The sequence below is a fragment of the Sphaeramia orbicularis genome, chromosome 12 (genome assembly GCF_902148855.1).
Source record: "Sphaeramia orbicularis chromosome 12, fSphaOr1.1, whole genome shotgun sequence".
Taxonomy (NCBI): Eukaryota; Metazoa; Chordata; class Actinopteri; order Kurtiformes; family Apogonidae; genus Sphaeramia; species Sphaeramia orbicularis.
Window position 1 is genome coordinate 21468128 of NC_043968.1, and position 20827 is coordinate 21488954.

General features: G+C 41.1%; 2 protein-coding genes across 3 annotated transcripts in view; both read right to left on the bottom strand.

The window, feature by feature from the left end:
• Positions 1-9326, bottom strand: part of spra (sepiapterin reductase a) — a 10639-nt gene extending 1313 nt beyond the window's left edge. The window contains exons 1-3 of one of the 2 annotated variants that reach the window (XR_003936960.1): positions 8936-9326; positions 7850-8140; positions 6718-7351 (exon numbers count right to left, since the gene is read on the bottom strand). Coding sequence is in view for 1 of the 2 variants with exons in the window: in XM_030150679.1 (XP_030006539.1) it covers positions 7161-7351; positions 7850-8140; positions 8936-9257 (804 nt within the window). In the remaining variant the exon portion in view is untranslated. Of the gene's footprint in view, positions 1-6367; positions 7352-7849; positions 8141-8935 lie in introns of those variants that run through there. The other variant, XM_030150679.1, reaches the window with a different exon arrangement.
• Positions 9327-9523: 197 nt separating this feature from the next.
• On the bottom strand, positions 9524-20133 carry LOC115430580 (excitatory amino acid transporter 1-like). The gene is made up of 10 exons (XM_030150670.1): positions 20042-20133; positions 18187-18329; positions 17956-18093; positions 16140-16344; positions 15432-15474; positions 14751-15031; positions 14436-14669; positions 13389-13583; positions 13171-13305; positions 9524-11473 (listed from the first exon to the last, which is right to left on the bottom strand). Exons 2-10 carry the CDS (start codon positions 18323-18325, stop codon positions 11263-11265), a joined length of 1581 nt encoding a protein of 526 aa, XP_030006530.1. The 5' UTR covers positions 18326-18329; positions 20042-20133; the 3' UTR covers positions 9524-11262.
• Between the last annotated feature and the right edge of the window lie 694 nt (positions 20134-20827).

Below are 20827 nucleotides of genomic sequence, written 5' to 3' on the forward strand. Positions count from 1 at the left end.
CATATCACAGGTAAGGCACCATATAACATAAACTGAATTTATACAGATTTAGAGACAAGCAGGGACAAAAACACATGAGAAACAGTAAATAGAAGGATATAGAAGTACAACAGAAGTTTCCTATTGAACATTGTAATACTATAGATTTACTGACTTGAACAAATATTCATAATTTAGACCATGTCACAGTTTTTCCAGATAACTCAGCAAATCTGACACCTCAGACCTTCCTTACAATAATTTTACAGTGGTTATCTAGCAACTCTTTGGGTTCTGTGACTAAACAAGACAAATAAATGTAACACAATAAAAGGTCTTTAAAATGACCAAAAAAAAAAAAAAAAACTGAGACAAATTGAAGTACCTACAGCTGATGGTTGTTCTATGGGCTGCAGTTAATCCATTCTGTTTTACTGTCCAAACTAGCCAATGTGTTACCCAAATCTGTTACTCAGGACAAAATGAATTAATTAATGGTACAGAAAATGAAATGTTAAGGTAAATAAATGTCATATCAGTCCCTGGACTTTTTCTTGTTTTGTGTGTTTCCTGTTTTATTTTGTTAGTTTCCCTCATGTGTCTTGTCTGGTGTCTTTACTTCCTCTTTGTGTTCACCTTTGCCCTGATTACCTGCCTCCTCCCTGATTGTCTCCACCTGTGTCCAATTGTCTTCCCGCCCTCTTGTGTATTTAAACCCTGTGTTTCCCCCTGTTCGTTGCCAGTTCGTTTTCAACCCTCGGTGTGATAACTTACCAGCGTTTTTTGATCCTGCCTGCCTGTTGTGACCTGTTTTGCCTATCGACCTCCGACTCTGCCTGTTCCTCGTCTGCCTGCTTGTCTGTCTTCGACCTGGTTTGTCCATCACACCTGAGATTACGCCTGACCCCTGTCTGTTCCTCCGCCCTGGTGCCTTTTCCTGGTTTGACCCCTGCCTGGACTACTGGTACGTGAGCCTGCCTGCCCCTATGTACGTTTGCCTGTCTGATAGTCTGCCCGTGTATGACCTGGTCTGTCCACTGATTCTCCTGTGCTCTCTCCTAGTCGGGTTCCCCTCGTGTGCTCCCGACCTGGGCCGTAACGAGGTTCACTTTAGATCCGAAGCCGAGACGATTCCCCATCTCAGTCCAGCTGAAGATACATTCATTACCATTCTGTGTGAACCTGTTACTCTGATTATTTCTAATAAATCCACTTTAATTGTACTCCTGTCTGAGGGTCTTGCATCTGGGTCCAGTACTCGTACAATCTGTCCTAACAGTACGAACTGGCCAGATATGGACCCAGCAGACCTTGACCAGGTCCGGGAGGCTATCCGGTTACAGGGGCAGCGTTTAGGGGGGCACGAGCAGGTTTTACACAGTCTCCTCGACAAGATGAACCAGCTCTCCGCCCAGCTCGCCCAGTCCTCCCTAACACAGACTGCGGTACCGGTTCAGTCTGTTGAGTCTGTGCCTCCTGCTTCGTCTGCCCGAGCCCTGGACGAACCTAATATCCCTCCGCCGAACAAGTACTCAGGTAACCCAGAGACTTGTAGGAATTTTTTCTCTCAGATTCAGTTAATCATAGAGGCTCAGCCACGGCGTTTTTCCAATGACTCTGCTAAAATAGCATACGTGGCTAGTTTATTGGAGGGTCCTCCCCTGAGTTATTTCAATGCCTTGTTGGAAAAGGAATCCCCAGTGGCTCGTTCCTATTCCAGATTATGTGCTGAACTTAAACGTGTGTATGATCACCCCGTTCGAGGACCGCAGGCTGCCTTACAGCTTATGAGACTGAGGCAGGGGGAGCGGTCCATTAGACAGTACGTATGTGAGTTCCGTTCTCTGGCGGTGGAGTCTGAGTGGAACGAGAAAGCCTTAATAACTGCCTTTCAGTCAGGACTCACTCGATCCATCGGACGTGAGATGGCGCTCCGTCAGGAGCTAAGGACCCTGGATGAGGTCATCGAATCTGCCATCCAGACCTCCGACCAGATGACCTTCTGGAACGCGGAGCCTGCACGGTTCCGTCCGTCGTCCCAGGTGACTGAAGGCAATCCGACGGCAAGTCTACCATTCCCGGTCACGGAGGCAGGAGACGGTCCTAAGGAGGAGACTATGCAGCTGGGTCGCACCCGTCTCTCTGCGGAGGAACATCGGCGCCGTCTTGTGGCAGGGCTCTGCCTCTACTGTGGTCAAGAGGGTCATCGGGTCGCTAACTGCCCCAGTAAGAACAAGTCGACCACTGGTGAGGACAGATTAATTAGTCGAACTGTGTGTGTTTCAGATTCTTCCCGTTTGCAACCTATGATTCTTCTCAGTTCTACCTCCCTGTCATTACAGCACCCCGTGTTAATAGACTCCGGTTCAGACGCCAATCTTATGGACATCAGCCTCGCTCTGAAGCTGGGACTCGGTCTGACGCCCCTTGAAAGACCACTGGAGGCTAAAGCTCTAGATGACAGGCTAATTTGCCGTATCACCCAGCGCACCCAACCTGTTACTGTCCGGTTCCCTGACGGTCACTCTGAATCTCTGTCCTTCCATGTGTACCAGTCTGAGGCTCACCCCCTTATTTTAGGCTTCCCCTGGCTCCAGCGTCACAACCCCTGTATGGACTGGAGCACAGGGAAGGTCCGGGCATGGGGGGAGGGGTGCGCCTCTTGTCTAGTGGGAGGTATTCAGTCTGAGCCAGTAGCCCAGGTTCCCCACACCACGGTGGCCTCTGTCCAGTCCTTTAAGGTGGACGAGGCGGATTTCCCGGCCCTCAGTAAAGTTCCAGAACATTATCATGACTTGAAACTGGTGTTTAGTAAGACCCGGGCTACTTCCTTACCCCCACACAGACCCTACGACTGCGCCATAGACCTCCGGCCTGGAACCTGTCCCCCTAGAGGGAGGTTATATTCCCTGTCGGGTCCGGAAACCGCCGCAATGCAAAAGTATATTGATGAGTCACTGGCTGCAGGGTTAATCAGACCATCCTCGTCCCCTGCTGGGGCGGGTTTTTTCTTCGTGGATAAAAAGGATAAGACCCTTAGACCCTGTATTGATTACAGAGGACTTAACGAGATTACTATCCGTAACCGTTACCCATTACCTCTGATGTCATCTGCTTTTGAGCTCCTGCATGGAGCCCGGATCTTCACCAAGCTGGACCTCAGAAACGCATATCACCTGGTGAGAATAAGAGAGGGAGACGAGTGGAAGACTGCATTTAACACTCCCAGCGGACACTATGAATACCTGGTAATGCCTTTTGGTTTGACTAATGCTCCCGCTATCTTTCAGGCCCTAGTGAATGACGTCCTCCGTGATATGCTTAACTTGTTCGTTTTTGTCTATCTGGATGACATTTTGATTTTCTCCCCCGATGAGAGGTCTCACGTCCAGCATGTCCGTCAAGTCCTGAAGAGGCTACTCGAGAACCAACTGTATGTTAAGGCCGAGAAGTGTGAATTCCACCGGTCCTCTGTCTCCTTTCTTGGGTTCATCATTGGTGAGGGGAGTGTCCAGATGGACCCAGAGAAGGTCAGCGCCGTCAGGGACTGGCCCACACCCACTTCTCGTAAAGAGGTACAGAGGTTTCTGGGATTTGCTAACTTTTATCGTAAGTTCATTCGGGGATTTAGCAATGTGGCTGCCCCCTTGCACTGCCTCACCTCTCCGAAGACTGTTTTCAGTTGGAGCCCCGAAGCCGAGGAGGCGTTTGGTCGCCTTAAGGAGGCTTTCACATCAGCACCGATCCTGTCCGTCCCTGATCCGGCCCTGCAGTTTGTGGTGGAGGTGGATGCTTCTGATGTGGGGGTGGGAGCGGTCATCTCACAGAAATCCCAGAAGGACAATAAACTTCACCCCTGTGCCTTCCTGTCACGGAGGCTGTCTCAAGCAGAAAGGAACTACGACATCGGGAACCGAGAGCTGTTGGCTATCAAGGTGGCGCTAGAGGAATGGAGGCACTGGTTGGAGGGCACAGAGGTCCCGTTCCTGGTTTGGACTGACCATAAAAACCTGGAATACCTGCGTTCTGCTAAACGGCTCAACTCCAGGCAGGCCAGGTGGGCTCTTTTTTTCACCCGTTTTAATTTTTCCCTGTCCTATCGGCCGGGCTCTAAGAATGGCAAACCGGACGCCCTGTCCAGAATGTTTTCTGCCACTAACTCTGTCATGGAACCTGAGACTATTTTACCGGAGTCCTGTGTAGTGGGGGCTTTTCAGTGGGCCATTGAGAAGTCTGTTAATGAGGCCCTTAAAGACTGTGACGTCCCGGAGGGGGTACCGCCGGGGCGGCTGTTTGTCCCTGTTTGTCTCCGTCCGCAGGTGATCCAGTGGGCTCACACGTCCAGGATGGCATGCCACCCAGGTGTTAGACGCACGACGTTCATCATTAAACAGCGGTTCTGGTGGTCCGGGATGGATAAAGAGGTGGCGGAATATGTGGCCGCGTGTCCCACCTGTGCATCCTGTAAGCCATCCCACGCAGCTCCTGCTGGTCAGCTACATCCCCTACCAGTTCCTAAGAGGCCGTGGTCGGATATCTCCCTGGACTTCGTGACAGGTCTACCCCCCTCAGACGGTAACACCACTGTACTCACCATTGTGGATAGGTTTTCTAAGATGGTTCATTTTGTCGCCATGCCTAAACTCCCTTCTGCTAAGGAAACGGCTGAGGCCCTGTTATTCAATGTGTGTAGACTACATGGCTTCCCTAAGGATGTGGTGTCTGATAGGGGCCCACAGTTTGTGGCCCGCTTCTGGCGGGCTTTTTGTGCCCTCATAGGGGCATCTGTCAGTCTCTCCTCTGGATATCACCCACAGAGCAATGGTCAAACTGAGAGGGTCAACCAGATCTTGGAGACCGGTCTGCGTGTGCTGGCTTCTCATAATCCGGCCTCCTGGAGCCGTCAGCTGGTTTGGGTTGAGTTCGCACATAACTCGCTACCCTGTGCCTCATCTGGTTTGTCTCCGTTCCATATCGTGTATGGATATCAACCGCCCCTGTTTGCATCTTCGGAGAGAGAGGTCAGTGTTCCCTCTGCCCAGGCCCTCATCAGACGTTGTAGGAGGACCTGGATGCGGGCCAGACAGGCTTTATTAAAGTCGGTCGGCTACTATAAGACCATGGCGGACCGTCGCAGGACCCCGGCGCCGGCCTATCAGCAAGACCAGCGGGTATGGCTATCCACACGTCATCTCCCATTAAGGGTGGAGAACCGCAAGCTGGCGCCCAGGTTTGTTGGGCCATTTCCCATATCTAAGGTTATTAATCCTGTTTCAGTCCGTTTAAGGCTGCCCCGAACCATGAAGATCCATCCCACGTTTCATGTAAGTCAAGTCAAGCCTGCGAGGGAGAGCCGGCTGGTACCCCCCACTCCACCCCCACCGCCGCCTCGGCTCATCGATGGTGACCCGGTGTACTCAGTACGACGTCTCCTAGCGGCCCGCCGCTGTGGAAGAGGATTCCAGTACCTGGTGGATTGGGAGGGGTACGGACCAGAAGAGCGGTCCTGGGTCCCTGCGTCCTTCATCCTGGACCCGGAGCTCATCAGGGATTTCCACCATCGCCACCCTGAGGTTCCTGGGCCGTCTGGAGCCGTCCCTTGAGGGGGGGGTTCTGTCATATCAGTCCCTGGACTTTTTCTTGTTTTGTGTGTTTCCTGTTTTATTTTGTTAGTTTCCCTCATGTGTCTTGTCTGGTGTCTTTACTTCCTCTTTGTGTTCACCTTTGCCCTGATTACCTGCCTCCTCCCTGATTGTCTCCACCTGTGTCCAATTGTCTTCCCGCCCTCTTGTGTATTTAAACCCTGTGTTTCCCCCTGTTCGTTGCCAGTTCGTTTTCAACCCTCGGTGTGATAACTTACCAGCGTTTTTTGATCCTGCCTGCCTGTTGTGACCTGTTTTGCCTATCGACCTCCGACTCTGCCTGTTCCTCGTCTGCCTGCTTGTCTGTCTTCGACCTGGTTTGTCCATCACACCTGAGATTACGCCTGACCCCTGTCTGTTCCTCCGCCCTGGTGCCTTTTCCTGGTTTGACCCCTGCCTGGACTACTGGTACGTGAGCCTGCCTGCCCCTATGTACGTTTGCCTGTCTGATAGTCTGCCCGTGTATGACCTGGTCTGTCCACTGATTCTCCTGTGCTCTCTCCTAGTCGGGTTCCCCTCGTGTGCTCCCGACCTGGGCCGTAACGAGGTTCACTTTAGATCCGAAGCCGAGACGATTCCCCATCTCAGTCCAGCTGAAGATACATTCATTACCATTCTGTGTGAACCTGTTACTCTGATTATTTCTAATAAATCCACTTTAATTGTACTCCTGTCTGAGGGTCTTGCATCTGGGTCCAGTACTCGTACAATCTGTCCTAACAATAAATGCCTTTAAAAAAATTTTGTTGTCTCATGTATTGGCACATGAATGAATTTATCAATTTTTATATTTCTGTACATATTTTTCAGTATGGCAGGTTCAGTCCTCCATAATCAATATGTGTTCAGTCATTTTTAATTCCACAATGTCTGTTATTTTGTGCGATAGGATTGTTAGAACAATCCTAAAGTGTTGAAAATTTATGCCAGTAATTTAATTTCACTATGAAATTAATATTATTTAAAGATGGAAAGAAAAACATGTATTTTTCAGTTCCAGTTTGCTTGGTTAAAAATTAAACACTTGCACAAAAGTAACTTTTCCTCTAGATTCTTAAACATATTTAAAATAGTGCTTTGCCTCCAATATCTCAACATGTTTTGGTAATACTTGGCAAATGTGAGTGAAAAAAACAGTCTAATGAGTCACAGTAATAGGTCATAAAAAGCATGAACATCATAATAATATGACAAATGAGCCATCACAATACCTTCAAAGATGCTACCAAGTCTATACTTTGGCTTTTTCTTACAAATTTCTTCAGAGTTAAAACTGATGTAACTGTCTTTACGAGCTGGTAAGTAGTTAAATTTCAGATTCCAGTATTTGGTCGTATGTTTGTAAGAGATGGTGGAATGTTTTAAATGAATGTTAAGCAAACTACTTTAACAAAATCTGACTTTAACCTGCAGAGGTAAGACTCAGTGCATTCAGGGCAAACTGAGTATAATTATCAAAAGAGCACAGAATAATATCAAGGCACACACGTACTACAAAAAACCTGATATCACGTTATATGGCTGATTCCTGTGTTGGCTCTACACATCGTAGACGTCGATGTGAGCTCCTGATTCATAGGTGTTCTCCCGCAGCAGCTTCATCAGCTTGGCACACGACTCCTCACAGCTGAGGAGGAGACCGTTTGCAGCCATGCGTGTAAAGGACTTCCTGACGTTCAAATCAGCAGTTTTGACTCTGGCCTCGTCCTGCATGTGAGTGTCCATAGGGCCTGAAAGCAAATGAAGGACAGGACAAAAGAAAATATATTAATAGACACAGAATAGGGAATCTACTGAGCACTTCCATCTGGTTATGTAACTGTTTTAGTAAAGTTACCTAGTTTATGTTACACTGCTGGCCATAAAGTTGGAATAACATTTTTACCTCTTCTCATGAAATGATTGTCACAATGTGATTTATTCTTCATAGATAAAGTGTAACTGGAACTCAGTATGTAGTCCTTGCACCTGGTCAAAGGTGATTACTGTTGTGTAGAAATAGGAATAAAAATTGGAATGTGTCTGAAAACTAAATTATTCCAACATTATGGGCACCAGTGTAGCTTTCTGTCTTTAATCCCCTAATTAACTGTTTATGATATATGTTCTTTACCAATTTAGTTTATTATAGGTCAGTCCTAAATTACTCAATGCCACTGTTTTTACTTCACAGCTCTGTTTTACCTGTGATAATTCACCAACAATAACACAAAGATCCATTTCCACACCTGGAGCATAGTTGAGCACCCGTAGGGTTGGCTCCTCCTCTGCTAACACCTTAAACATCATATCTCGTGCAGCCTTTCCAGTGCAGTACAGCACCCACGATGGGAAAGGCTTCAGGGCACACAGCGAACTGATGTTGACCACCGTGCGTTGCAGACGTGGACGCTGTGGGAACGCCTGTAGCACCGAGGAGGTAAGGCACAGGGAGGAGCTGACATTTAGAGACAGGTAGGAGTTCACCTCAGCCATGTCTGTGAACTCTCTGGTAAAGCGGGACACATCACCCAGACTGGCTGTAGGAGGACAGGAAGGGTAAGTCAGTGTGTGTTTGGGAGAGATAAAACAGTGTGTATCAAACCTGGGATGAGACTGGGGTTACTCCTGGTCACAGCACATGAGCGTTAGATAAGAGCCATAGGTCCAACACTGACTGTGTTTATTCAGGTTGTGTTACAGTATATTAACCACACACCTCAGTTATAATCAAAAGGACTTACTCTAAAATAAATACAGGAAAATGTTAAATATCACTTCAGCCCATTATAACAGTTTAGGACATGCGGTCACAAAGAAACTTTTTGGATTAATTTTGGGCAATTTTCATTGAGTTATAAAAGCAACACCAAAAAACTAATTTTTTATTCAAATTAAACTCTGCATTACTATGTTGCTGAACCTAAATAAAAGGTACATAGGCTGCAGGACTGCACATTTCCACCATTAGTTGGTGATTCAGTCCATTAGATAACAGGAATGAAACCCAAGACAGCATGATTCAGCATGATTTATATGAAGAATAAATATTTTTATAGACCATTGTCATGACCGCACTGAATAAAGACTTCAGTTTCAGTTGGTTTTATTATTTATTTATTTATTTATTTATTATATTCTTCTGCTGCTTCAAAAAAAAAAAAAAAAAAAGGGAATCATTATGTATGTGGTCTGATAATTTATTACAAATGACTGTCAGGGTGATTAGATTATTGCAGAATAGTGTGATCACATAGTCAAGTGTAAATGTCTTAGTTGGGTCTACATGTTGATAGTATTATATAATGTTGAGCTGGATCAGTGTCTCCTCTTACCTGCGTTGTTGATCAGGATCAGGTGTTCTATATTATCTGAGGACGCCTCTTTAGAAGCCTTCACCACACTTTCCACTCCCTCCATCAAACCCAGATCCGCCGCCACATAGCGGACCACCAGGCCGGCTTTACCTGCCTTGGACTCGGTCAGTTCCGCCTGCAGAGTCCGCAGGTCGTCCTCGGATCGGGCCACCAGGATCAGTACCGACCCAGGGCTCACTAACCGGGAGATCTGCGTGGCTGCTTCCCGGCCGAAGCCCCTGGAGGCCCCGGTGATGATGCACAGGGCCTGGCCCAGGGGTGAGTTCCAGGTGCGCTGCATGGTGCAGAACCTGTGGACTGGAAAAGGAGTGAGGAGAGGTCTGGAGAAGAGCCACTCTGTTCAGCTGCAGGGGACACTTCTTCTTCATGGACTTCACACGGACCTCCATGCTTTGTCGCCATCTCCCGGTGCATGAACAACAAAACAACGCACATAAACCAGTCAACGCGATCATTCGTTACTGTACAGCCAATTAAATTAAATTAAATTAATTTAAATTAAATTAAATTAAACCACAAATCCTAAGTAAATAAAAATGACAAAAAACTAAATAACAATGAGGCAATATTTATTATCAGAGTATGCACCAAAGTGTCCTAAAATCTCACAAACATTCACATAGTATTGAAAACGTTCCATTTACTGAAATTCAGATCTCTTTTATAGCATAGTTTGCATTAATGTGGGCATTGGCAGTATTACATTTGTTTAGCTACATTTCAGGCTTTAGAAATAATTGTGCATAAGGTGTGTTGATGAACCTCTGTCTGGTCTCCAAAACATATACACATTCATTTATTTCACATATCCTTCAGTAAACAAGTCAAATTATTGGAGGACATTACAGGCAAACAGAAACATTACATCCATATTTTTGCACTGTGGGCTGCAGCCTCTAACCTGTATTCTAACCACACACAGGGTTTATTTACATGTGGTTATGGACTTGCATGTAGATCAGACACAACTATTTGACTACCCCGCTATGATTTTATTTTCAAATATAAAAGCAGTAGGGGTCATGACTAATTCATGTACCACAGTCAAATAACCCCTGTTTTTATTATTAAAGATAAATAAGCAGGACATTAATTTTCCAGTTTATCTCACTGAGAGTGTAATAGATATTAAACTAATTTAACTGTTTCACAAAACTTGTCCGTATCATTGTTTCACATTGTAATTTAATGTCAGAAAGAGATCAGAACCTTTTACAAGTTCTGGGAGGAAAACTGAAACCTGAACCCCACTGCAAACCTCTGAGTGTGATCAGAAAGAAGGTGATTCTTACAATCCGTTAAAGCTGAGCTTCTTGCATATTTGCACAAGGAATGGCATAAAGCACCAACAGCAATGTGAAACACATAGATAATGCTGTAGATAACTCCAAAACACATGAAAACCAGGGTTATTCCACCAAATATTGAATTTTGAGCTGTTCTTTAGTTACAGCGTCAGTGTTTTGTCATTGAAAATGAGTATGAAATAAGTTTCTCTGCATTGTTCAAAGTCTGTAAACATTTAACTAGCTGTCATTTTCTACAAATGCACCAAATGAAAATATTTTTGTCTGGAATTTAGAGGAAATGTTATAAGTAATTTCTAGAATAAATACAAACATCAATTTTTCTCAAACATATACCTATACATAGTAAAGTCAATGGTCTCCTAATGTTTTTTTTCCCAGAACTGTATTTAACACACAACCTTACAGGTTTCGTATGTACATGAACAACACTGGTAGAAAGACACAGTCATAATGTGAATATTAATACTGAATGTGGTTAAAGGGACAGTGAGGTACATAAAAACACAACCATTATTACCACAAAGTTAAACAGATTATGTTGGGACCATATAGAAATATCTGTTATAAAGTGTAATTTTTATTTAAGTTAAGCATGTCTTGGAGAGAAAATGTAAAACTCTGATTAAATAATATCTATAGATATCCACAGTAACATCTTCCCAACAGTTTATTTCCTCTTCCTACTTTACATCCTGTTTCTACTTTCAAAGCTGTGGTTTATTTCACCTCTTTCATTCTAGTCATTGATCATTCACTCACCTAATATGAATATTTTGAAGAATATTTAAAACTGTAAATATACAAAATGGACTCAACCACAATTTACAATTTACATGACAGACACATACAGATGTTACAAAAAATGTAATAATTCTAAGTTTTGACAAAAAAAGTATTAATATTGCAGTGTTAAAACAACTCGTCCCCTATACTGTGGAAAAACAATACATGTATGTATGTTTTTGGAGGAATAAACTACATGTTTGATTCACTGTGCACACGTTTATCATTTTCAAAATCACTATCCTGAGAGATGAGCTTATAAGGTTTCTTCCTCTCCTTCTCTTCCAGCACAGAGTTTCCCATCTCCACGTCTCTGGTGCGAAGCTCGTGTCGAGAAAGGAACTCTACAATACCAGCTCCGATTGAATCCCCCAACACGTTGGTAGTGGTACGAAGACGGTCACTGTACCCAGAAAAATCAAGGATTAAAGTCAGAGGACATGCTTGGACTATTAACCCATAATGATATGAAGATGAAATAAGAAAGGCAGGTATTGACAGTCTGCAGGGTCTGGAACCCATGGATGTGGCTCTTTAGCTTCTCTTGAATGGTTTCTTGTGGCTTTGTCAAAAAACATTTAGAACCTAATAAGTTATAAATGAAAAATGTCAGTGTGATATACTACGTTAGGGGCTGGCACCATTTTTGTTAAAACTACTGCATATATTCTAGTTGTGTAATTTCATGAATGAACCATACATTGCATTATTGTATTGTTTAAGAACCAATAATCATAAATACGCTTTTGCATAGTAGCCTTCTTGAGGTAACATAGAAGTGGTTAAATAGTTTTTGCAGTTCCAGACAGATTTTTGTTTTTCTTTCAGGTCAAAAAAGATTGGTACGTTTGCCAATCTCTGGTCTTAAATGAGAGAGTGAAAGTTGGACCTTAAATTCATCAAGCGAACTCAAAAGGATTTCTGACACAATAATAAAGTTTCTCCATTATATGTTTCTTTATGGATTACTTACTATTATGTTAATGTGTTGATAATCTTCTACACACTTCATGACATATTTTGCTTTGTACTGTATCTAATACAGTCTGTAATACTGCTGCTACTACTGGACTTGTGAATTTCCCTGAGAAGATGAAAAAAGTGTCTTTGCGTCTGTTTATTACGTGAGCAAAAATGAATAAAATCAAACACAGACAGAGACCTTTTGGCAGCTGTGATATTAGATAATCACACAGCTGCTGGAAATTAATGTGATAGTGCTCTTAAGATGTAATATCACATTAAATAAATTGAAGTAATAAAAAGAAGTGAAGCCAGTTTATAAAGTAATAAAAAGATTATTAGCATTTTCTGAGAGGTCAAGCCTTCTGTCTGCTGGATTATGCATCTTGGTTTGTCCAATGGTCATCATTTGTCTGCTTTTATATGATAGAAAACTGGATCTAATATTAATTAATGTTGCCAATAATACAGTAAATCATTATGGAGGAGGAAATATGACTATTACATAGGTTTATTTAATCCTAAAACCAGTTTGAACTCTGTCAGCCTGACGAGATAAGCCCTCAATGTGAAACAGAATTTCTGGAAATAAATCAGGTTTACTAACATGACCTTTCTTGGCAGATAATAATAATAATGATAATAATAATAATAATAATAATAATAATAATAATAATAATAATAATTTAAAAAAAAACCCTCAGCTTTCAATGAAACTGCTTTATTCAACACTACTGAATACATTCATGTATTTAGTGTGAGAAGAGTCCATCTAGATGAAGGAAGGCTATGTCAGACATTCATATTCAGACCAGAGAAGGGTTTCTTCCTATTACCCCAGTTAGCTGAGTAATTTCTGGGAAGGGTATTCTAATTGAAATGATTAATTTGGGAAACCTAATTATGTTTCTATGTTAAAACTCAATGCAAAAAATATTCAATACAAAAAGGAAGATGTAGAACAAGACTCCTGGGAGGCAGGATAAGTGTGTCACTAGGTGGTAGTAGATACAGGGCTGCTTTTGACCTCTAAAATGACAAAAGATGATTCATGTGAGGAGATGAGTTGCAGTTAAAACACTTAACAGAGTGGATGCTACACAGTATTTCACATTAACTATAAAAGACGTTACTCACAGGAACCAGTCAACTGCAATGATGAGAGTGATGTCATCAGTAGGAAGTCCAACAGAGGTCAGGACAATCACCATGGTAACCAGACCAGCCTGAGGGATGCCAGCAGCTCCGATACTAGCTGCAGTCGCTGTGATACTTCATTCAAGGAAAAATACATGGTTAAAAATATCTGCAATAATAATAATAATACTTAATGCTTCTTACCTTACACTTCTTACCTTATAGTGATAATCTGACCAAAGTTCATCTCCATATTATTGACCTGAGCGATGAAAATGGCTGCCAGCGCTTCATACAGAGCTGTTCCGTCCATGTTGATGGTAGCGCCAACAGGCAAGACAAAGCGTGTGATCCGCTTGTCGATTCTGTTGTTCTCCTCCAGACATTTAAAGGTGACAGGGAGAGTTGCTGAGCTGGGAGAAAGAACACAACACTGTGAAATATACTTTAACATCACACTAGAATGGAGTTATCAATACATTTATTATTGTTTGTATTGTAGGCTTAAACAGGAGAAAACAAGTTTCTTCATCTACCAGACAGTATGTCGTCTGGTTTCAGGCCCATGTGAGTTTATGGAGATAGTTTAACTCCATCAAAAGTTAACAACAGAGTCTGTCCTGCCTAAAAGAACATGTATGATGGTATCCATCCACTTTTAAAGATAAAATATACTAATCCCTTTTTCAAAAGATGGACGTGACAGTGCGGTAAAACATGTCATAGATTAAATGTGTCATAAAGACATAAAGGCTCAAACAGTTATTGATGCAACCATGAAAGAATGAAAGAAGCAGAGTAAAATCCTTGTTTCTTTCTGAAATCCGCATACTTGGTTTATTGCAATGAAAAATAGGTTTTAAAGACAGAACCTTAAATCTGACTTTGACAACTGGTGGATTGGAGGGTTTTTATACATGGTTAAAAAAGCACCTCACAATGTTTTAACAGCACTACCTGACAAAGGAAAGACTCAAGATGTATTTTTAAATTCTTATTTGTTTCTACATACAACCGTAAACCGTAATTTATAAAGTTGGATATATATATATATATATATATATATATATATATATATATATATATATATAGAATAGATTTTTACCCATGTTTGTCTTGATGTTGTCCCGAGTTCTAGTCCAGGTTTAATAAATAAAATTCAGTCGTCATCTAACACTGGATTAGACAGTTGAGTATATTTCTTGGCGCATTAGAGTGTTTTTTAAGGTTATAACTGGGGTTTATTTGCTAAGGTAAAGGCTCACCTGGACGAGGTCCCCAGAGCTGTTACCAGAGCTTGCAAAAGTCCAGCGATGAAAATAAAGGGATTCTGTCGAGTGATTACAAAATACAGAGTGGGAAGAATAAGAACAGCGTGGATCAGCAAGCCAATGATAACCGTGATGGTGTACATGCCCAGCTGTCCACCCATCTGTGTTAGGTCATCCATCTCCACGATCTTTCCTGCAATTAGGAACAGGATTCCGATAGGAGCATACCTGAGCAGAGAAGAAGGTCAGTAAGGTTTTGAAGATAAGTATGGGTGCTTAAATAAGGGAGAGTTTTGATTAAAATCTTACCACATGATGATAGCAACTAGACGCATGATAGCTTCATTGAGGCTGTCAAAGAAATCCCTCAGGAGCTGGCCCTGCTCCTTCATGTTACCAATAATTAGACCAAAGCACATGGAAAAGACCACCAGCCCCAGGGCATTGACACCATTCACCTGACCCGGCACTGGGATCACTTCCTCCCGGGTGATCTCCGTGACCTCCTGGGTTCCATTGGTGGAGTTGAAGAGGGTGTCGTTCACTGTCACAGTTACATGGACTGCTCGCTTTCCATATTTGGTTTTGAACTGTAGGACGAGAGGGTTGACATAAAATGAGTAAACACTGAAACACATCATTTCATCCTCCAGAAACAATACTACTTTCATTTGCATTGTTCTATAGGTACCTCATGATCTGCTCTTAATGGATGTAAAAAGGAAAAAACAAAACATCGGGTTCAACTCAGGGTTATGATGAGATTGGGGCTGATTAACTATTGTACTTCTTGGTTTCTCCTTTAGTTAACTTCAGTGTTCATTAAACTGATCATCATAACTCTCATAAATGTCTTATTCCTCCTGATTTATATTGCAGTCAGAGTAGCCAGATTAGAATTAAAATTATTGAGCATATTCATGCATCTGAGCTCTAAACTACACACCTTTTTTTTTTGTTAAAATAGTGTTATGAGACCACAAAACTCACCTGCTGGGTGCATGCTTGGACCAAGTTTGGAGGAAACATGTTTCTGAAATGCAGAATCAGATACACCTTGGTTGAAATCATCGATTTAATGAGATAACTCCCTACTTTATGAACATCTCTGTCTTAACCCATAAAGACCCAGAGCTACTTTTGTTTCAGTTCCCAAATGATTTTTTTTCCTTTATATTTAACCTTTCTGAAGTGATTTATCACCATTTAATATAATATTACCCTCTATGATTTGGATTTTTTTTGTTAAAATTTTGTATTTTCTCATATTTAATTGACTGATCATGTAGATGTTCATTAAAAGCTTAGCTAAAAGTTGAGGGTTTTTCTACCAAAAACAGAGAAAACAGAAGAAAGAGTGACTTTTTTGTGAAATCTTTCACTAACGGAACATAAACCCAGTGTTTCCATCCACTGTCATTGTTCAGACTCCATGGGTTTTATTAGTGAATCAGTGTTGTAGAAGATGACAGTGTTTCTGCGGTAACCACAGAGCTTCTGAACGTCCAAATGCGTCATATCTGATGACCATGAAAAAATGATAAACTGTATTTTACACCAATTATTTACATGGATTGATAGGATTCGTGGATCAACAGGTAATAAACAGTTACATCAGTAGATGGTTTAGGTTTTTGGTGGATGTTTGGGTCTTTATGGGTTAAATTAACACACAAATCTCTCTTATATGTGGGCTACCTGATCAGATCTAAGAAGGCATCAGCAGGACTGACTTGCTCTATTGACTGCTGCTTTCCGAACTCATCTTTCGATCCTTTTCCTGGGTGAATGATGAGGACGATTATGATACCGATGAAAACGGCGATAAAGGTCGTGGTCATGTAGTAAATCACGGCTCTCATGCCCATCTTTCCTGAGGCTTTGCTGTCCAGAGCAGCCATTCCTGAATGCCAGAGGGAGAAAATGCAGTTAGAATTTAACCAAAGTATAGCATGGTCTTCATTTAACTACTACAACCATGTGAATAACAGTTTGTGTGGTGAAGTGCTCCTTGGGTGCAGTATCATGTAGCTGTAACACATTTCTCTTTGAGAGCAGATCTGGAGCAGCTGGAGATCAGAGAGATGAAATGCTGCATTTAATAGAAGCAAGTTTTCCCTGTTACTCAAACAATTGGAATCTCTTTGTCACCAAGCTGGGAGTGAGGTTGTCTCCTCAACAATTATTGGATCTTAGGCTGACCTCCCTGTGAACCACATCCTCCAGTCTTGACTTCAGTCTTTTTTTTAACCTATTATACATATATAAGAGAACAAAGAACACTGTGGAATGATTGAGCTGCTTTGGACTTCACTGAAAAATAGAAGTGGGCAGTAGGTGGTAGAAAAACTTAACTGTGTGTCAGAGTGAATCCGGCCAAGGAGTTTGGATACAAGTACAAGTAGAGGAGATGTGTGAAGTTACCAGGCAGTGAGTTCTTCTACATTACCATGCAACAGGTATTAACATACATCAGAGTAACTTTGCACTCCCCACAGTGTGAGTTCTTATATGAAAACTAAAATAAAAACACACACTCATCACCTCCCATGACCATGACAAGCTGCTGTACATTTCAGGGTACTGTCTTATGCCCAGATTCAGCTGCTTCTGCTTCACTGAATAATTCTTTGAAACACCAGTCATTTAAAGGATTGATGTGTGATTTAGTGACATCAAGTGGTGAAACTAAAGATTGCCAGCAGCTTAGTATCATCCAGCTGTCATATAATGTGGCCATGAAAAGGCCTCATTAAAGCTAATGTTTAGTCTGGTCTGATCTGAGTTTTTAAATCCACAGATATTAACTCTGGTCTACACTAAAACACAACATAGGATAATAATGCACATGAACTTACTTGCACTCACTATAAAATTGGAACAAAGGAGACAAGAAAATAAATATAGAGATAGAGACATGGTGATGCAAATGGTAGACTCTGTAAACATCTAACTCTAAGGTAACAAAAACACACCGATTCCTATTTTAACACGATCATGCACAAATAAACACTAATAAACATAGTCCGTTTTTGTAGTTATCTTAACCTCCTGAATCCCAGTAAGTAAAAGTCTTGACATTTTTACATTAAATAATTCCCTTGATTGGAAACAGCATGATTCAAATGTTTTTTCAGATCACATCACATTTTTTTTATTTTCTTTTTTTGGAATGTCCTTAACAGTGCACAGGATTTTTAATAAATCTGTTATGAAACTCTTGTCCCTACAGAGGAAAAAAATGCATTGCTGGGTCCCAGGAGGTTAATCTTTTACTCTGGACCTTTAAGTGTGCAAAATATTTCCAGAGTGTGACTTTAACTTGCCCAGTTTTTCATCAAATCGTTGACCACTGTAATCACATTCATTTTAAATAACATCACAATACATTAGTGTCCACTAAGAAGGTGAAACAGACATAATCCTTTGTGAATACAAGAGAAAATTGTTATGAAATCCCTTGTCTGCAGATACACCTGTACTTAGGACTTGATGTGTAAATTTTGTAGGCTACCTGTAATTAGACTGGAGATCAGTAAGGGCAGAACAAGCATCTGAAGCATTCTCATTAACAGCTCTCCGGGGAAAGAGAAGTACTTTATTTCTCGATAGGACATCTTATAGGGCCGTAGCGCGAAGCCCAGAACAATACCTGCAAAGACAACAACGGTGAGGGCCTGTGCATTATGTGCATGTGTTAAAATATTGTGAGAGTTTTCCACTGGGTCATCAGAAGTGTACGCACCCACTATGACTGCCCCGACTGTGAAGAGCACAAAGGCATTCTTCTTGAGGAAAGCCTGGACGTCCTCTTTGGAAATCTCCTCCACTTTCCTCTTGGCTTTCATGGTACGTATATGAATGCCCTCCCTAAAACGCTGCATCTTGCTGTGGTAAAACAAAATGTGTCCATCACATACCAAAATAAATGAATTCATACAGGGACTGAAGATTCTCATACTCTCATGACATTAAAAGTAAGAGTAATTGAGGGTAAAAATGCTATCTTTTTATTAATTGTCATTTAGTTTTGAAATGGAAGTGCAATAGACTGAATATCTCCTTATTCTACATGAAAATCACTAAATAATTATATAATTTAGTATTTAAAGGAATAATTTTGGTGATTTTTCTTTCTTATGTGAGATGAGTTCTCTTATAGACTCTGCCAATGCTATCATTAGCCTAACTCAGGTAGAATAAGTACTGGAGTCATTTTCATGTTTCCATTTGTGTATAAATTTTTTAAAAATGAGCTACAAGCAGAATCAGTCACATTTCCAGGAATACTGTAAAACTTGCATAGAGCTAAGATACCATTCAACCCATTTGCGCTGTTTTTGTTTGGCTGGGTTAATCATGTTGAGGCTCAGAACTTAACAGTAACAGAACAGTGCTACACTGCCTATCTGTTTATCTGTACCTGTTAATTCATTCATGATTGCTCACTCAAAGTATCTCCTCATCAAATCAACAATCATCATAATCCTTATGTTTTATGTTACCAACAGTCACAATAAGCACTTGTTACAGTCAGTGTTTCTTTGTCAAATTTGTGCCATATTATGTAATGATCTTGATCTCTATTTGTGAGAAGCTGTGAGGAGATACAATAACAAAACTGGAGAATGTGAGAAAAATACTGAGGGAGTTATTTGACAGTAACAGCTCCGTGGATATGACAGTAAATGATGCTGTGTATGAAAAAGGCGCTTGAGGTGACATGGAGTGTAAAGAAAATTTATAGGCATTCAAAGTCAACAGGAGCAGGATTCTTGTGCTATTAAGCACTGGTATCAGAGACAGAACTAGACAGTAAAAAAAGAAGCCGAGCAAGTAAAACAAAGGGTATGTGTACGAATGGAGATGCATAAAGGTATATTTTACAAGTAATAGTAAAAGTAATACAAATAGTAAGTGATATCAACTGAGATTTTTTTAATTTTCTTTTAAGTTGCAATAAATCATTTGTTGCAGATTCAGAAGAATTTGGATGATTTATTGAGCTGTTTTACTGATGTTATTGATTTTGACCAGGCCCTGGTGAAGACTCTTCTACCACATCATCTCACAAATAAAATATAAATACAAAAAATATGTATCACATAGTGCAGAACTATTTTGTATTGTTTAATGAGAAATGAGAATTGAAACTGAAGATGTGAAAACATTCATCCATTCTTAAGTTTACAGACTGTTATTTCCATTACTTCCTTTGGTATGCTATTAATGGAGTAAGTTAAAAAGTCACTTCACCCAAATGAGAAAAAAAACAAACAAACATATTTTTTCACTCATGCAAATACAGTTTTTTCTTCACAGGGATTAAAAATATGTTGCTCTGAGATTTACATCAACTATTAAGACATGTTCTGTGAGACAAAAGATTATACACGATTTTCACTTATTTTGTAACTTAAATGAGCTGAACCTTTATGACACTTTTACATCAACTTGTGTTAGACTGATTTATATACCTCCATCATTCCATTAGAAAATGAGTGAAATATGATAACATACAGATTGGTCAAGTTTCTACATTAAAACCATTAAATATAGTTCAGAAATTATTATTATTATTAGAGAGGTTTGTCACATACCTCTTTGGACTGTTTTTGGTTCTTCAGTCGTTGGTGCAGAGTGATGTTGAAGTTCAACCTGAAGACAGTGTGACTGTGAGATTGGAACCAGCTCTCCTACTGTAATTGGAAAAGAAGGGAGGGGAGACATCCAGAAGAGGAGACAGGGAGAGGGAGGGAGACAAGGAGGAAAAATTAGAAAATGATCCTCTCATAATAACACTCTTAGCCCTGTGACATAGTTTCAGGTAAAGCCCAGGTGAATGTAAAACTTTATGAGAGTTGTGATTCAAAGTCATCATATGGTTGAGAATTTAAATCAATTCAGAATCCATGTCTTTAGTTTTTGTGCATTTCTTCTCTTTCATTTGTGATTCAAGCCATTTGATTGTTTTTCAGTTTTAGTGTAGTTGCATATTTACACACATAAAGCAATAATCAGGTTTAAAAGATACACATCATCTCACTCGGGACTTGTTATAGTTTGAGGTAATTCCACAGAGTAAATGACGCGCCACAATTAGCTGAAAAAAGTAGAGCTTGTGCAGTAATAAGTGACCTCACTGTATGGAAAAATATTCCCTGGTGAAGTTGAATATAATTAGTGAAGAATACCCCTAAAATCAGGTCACATAGACTCCTACAAACATTATTCCCCGGTCACTGTTACACAAACGAATGAAATATTTCTGTAGAAACTTGATCTGAATCGAATTAAAGGTAAAACTGGCAAATGTCAAATCATTTAACTTTCATGAAACCTAGAATACTTTGGTAGGTAAAAAGGTAATCTACTCCTAAAACAAG

Coding starts and splice junctions, on each gene's coding strand:
- LOC115430580 (XM_030150670.1), bottom strand. CDS start 18,325: ATGCAGCGTTTTAGGGAGGGCATTCATATACGTACCATGAAAGCCAAG. Junction 18,094..18,186: donor AGTCGGGGCAGTCATAGTGG/GTGCGTACACTT, acceptor TTGTCTTTGCAG/GTATTGTTCTGGGCTTCGCG. Junction 15,032..15,431: donor TCCAAGCATGCACCCAGCAG/GTGAGTTTTGTG, acceptor CTCGTCCTACAG/TTCAAAACCAAATATGGAAA.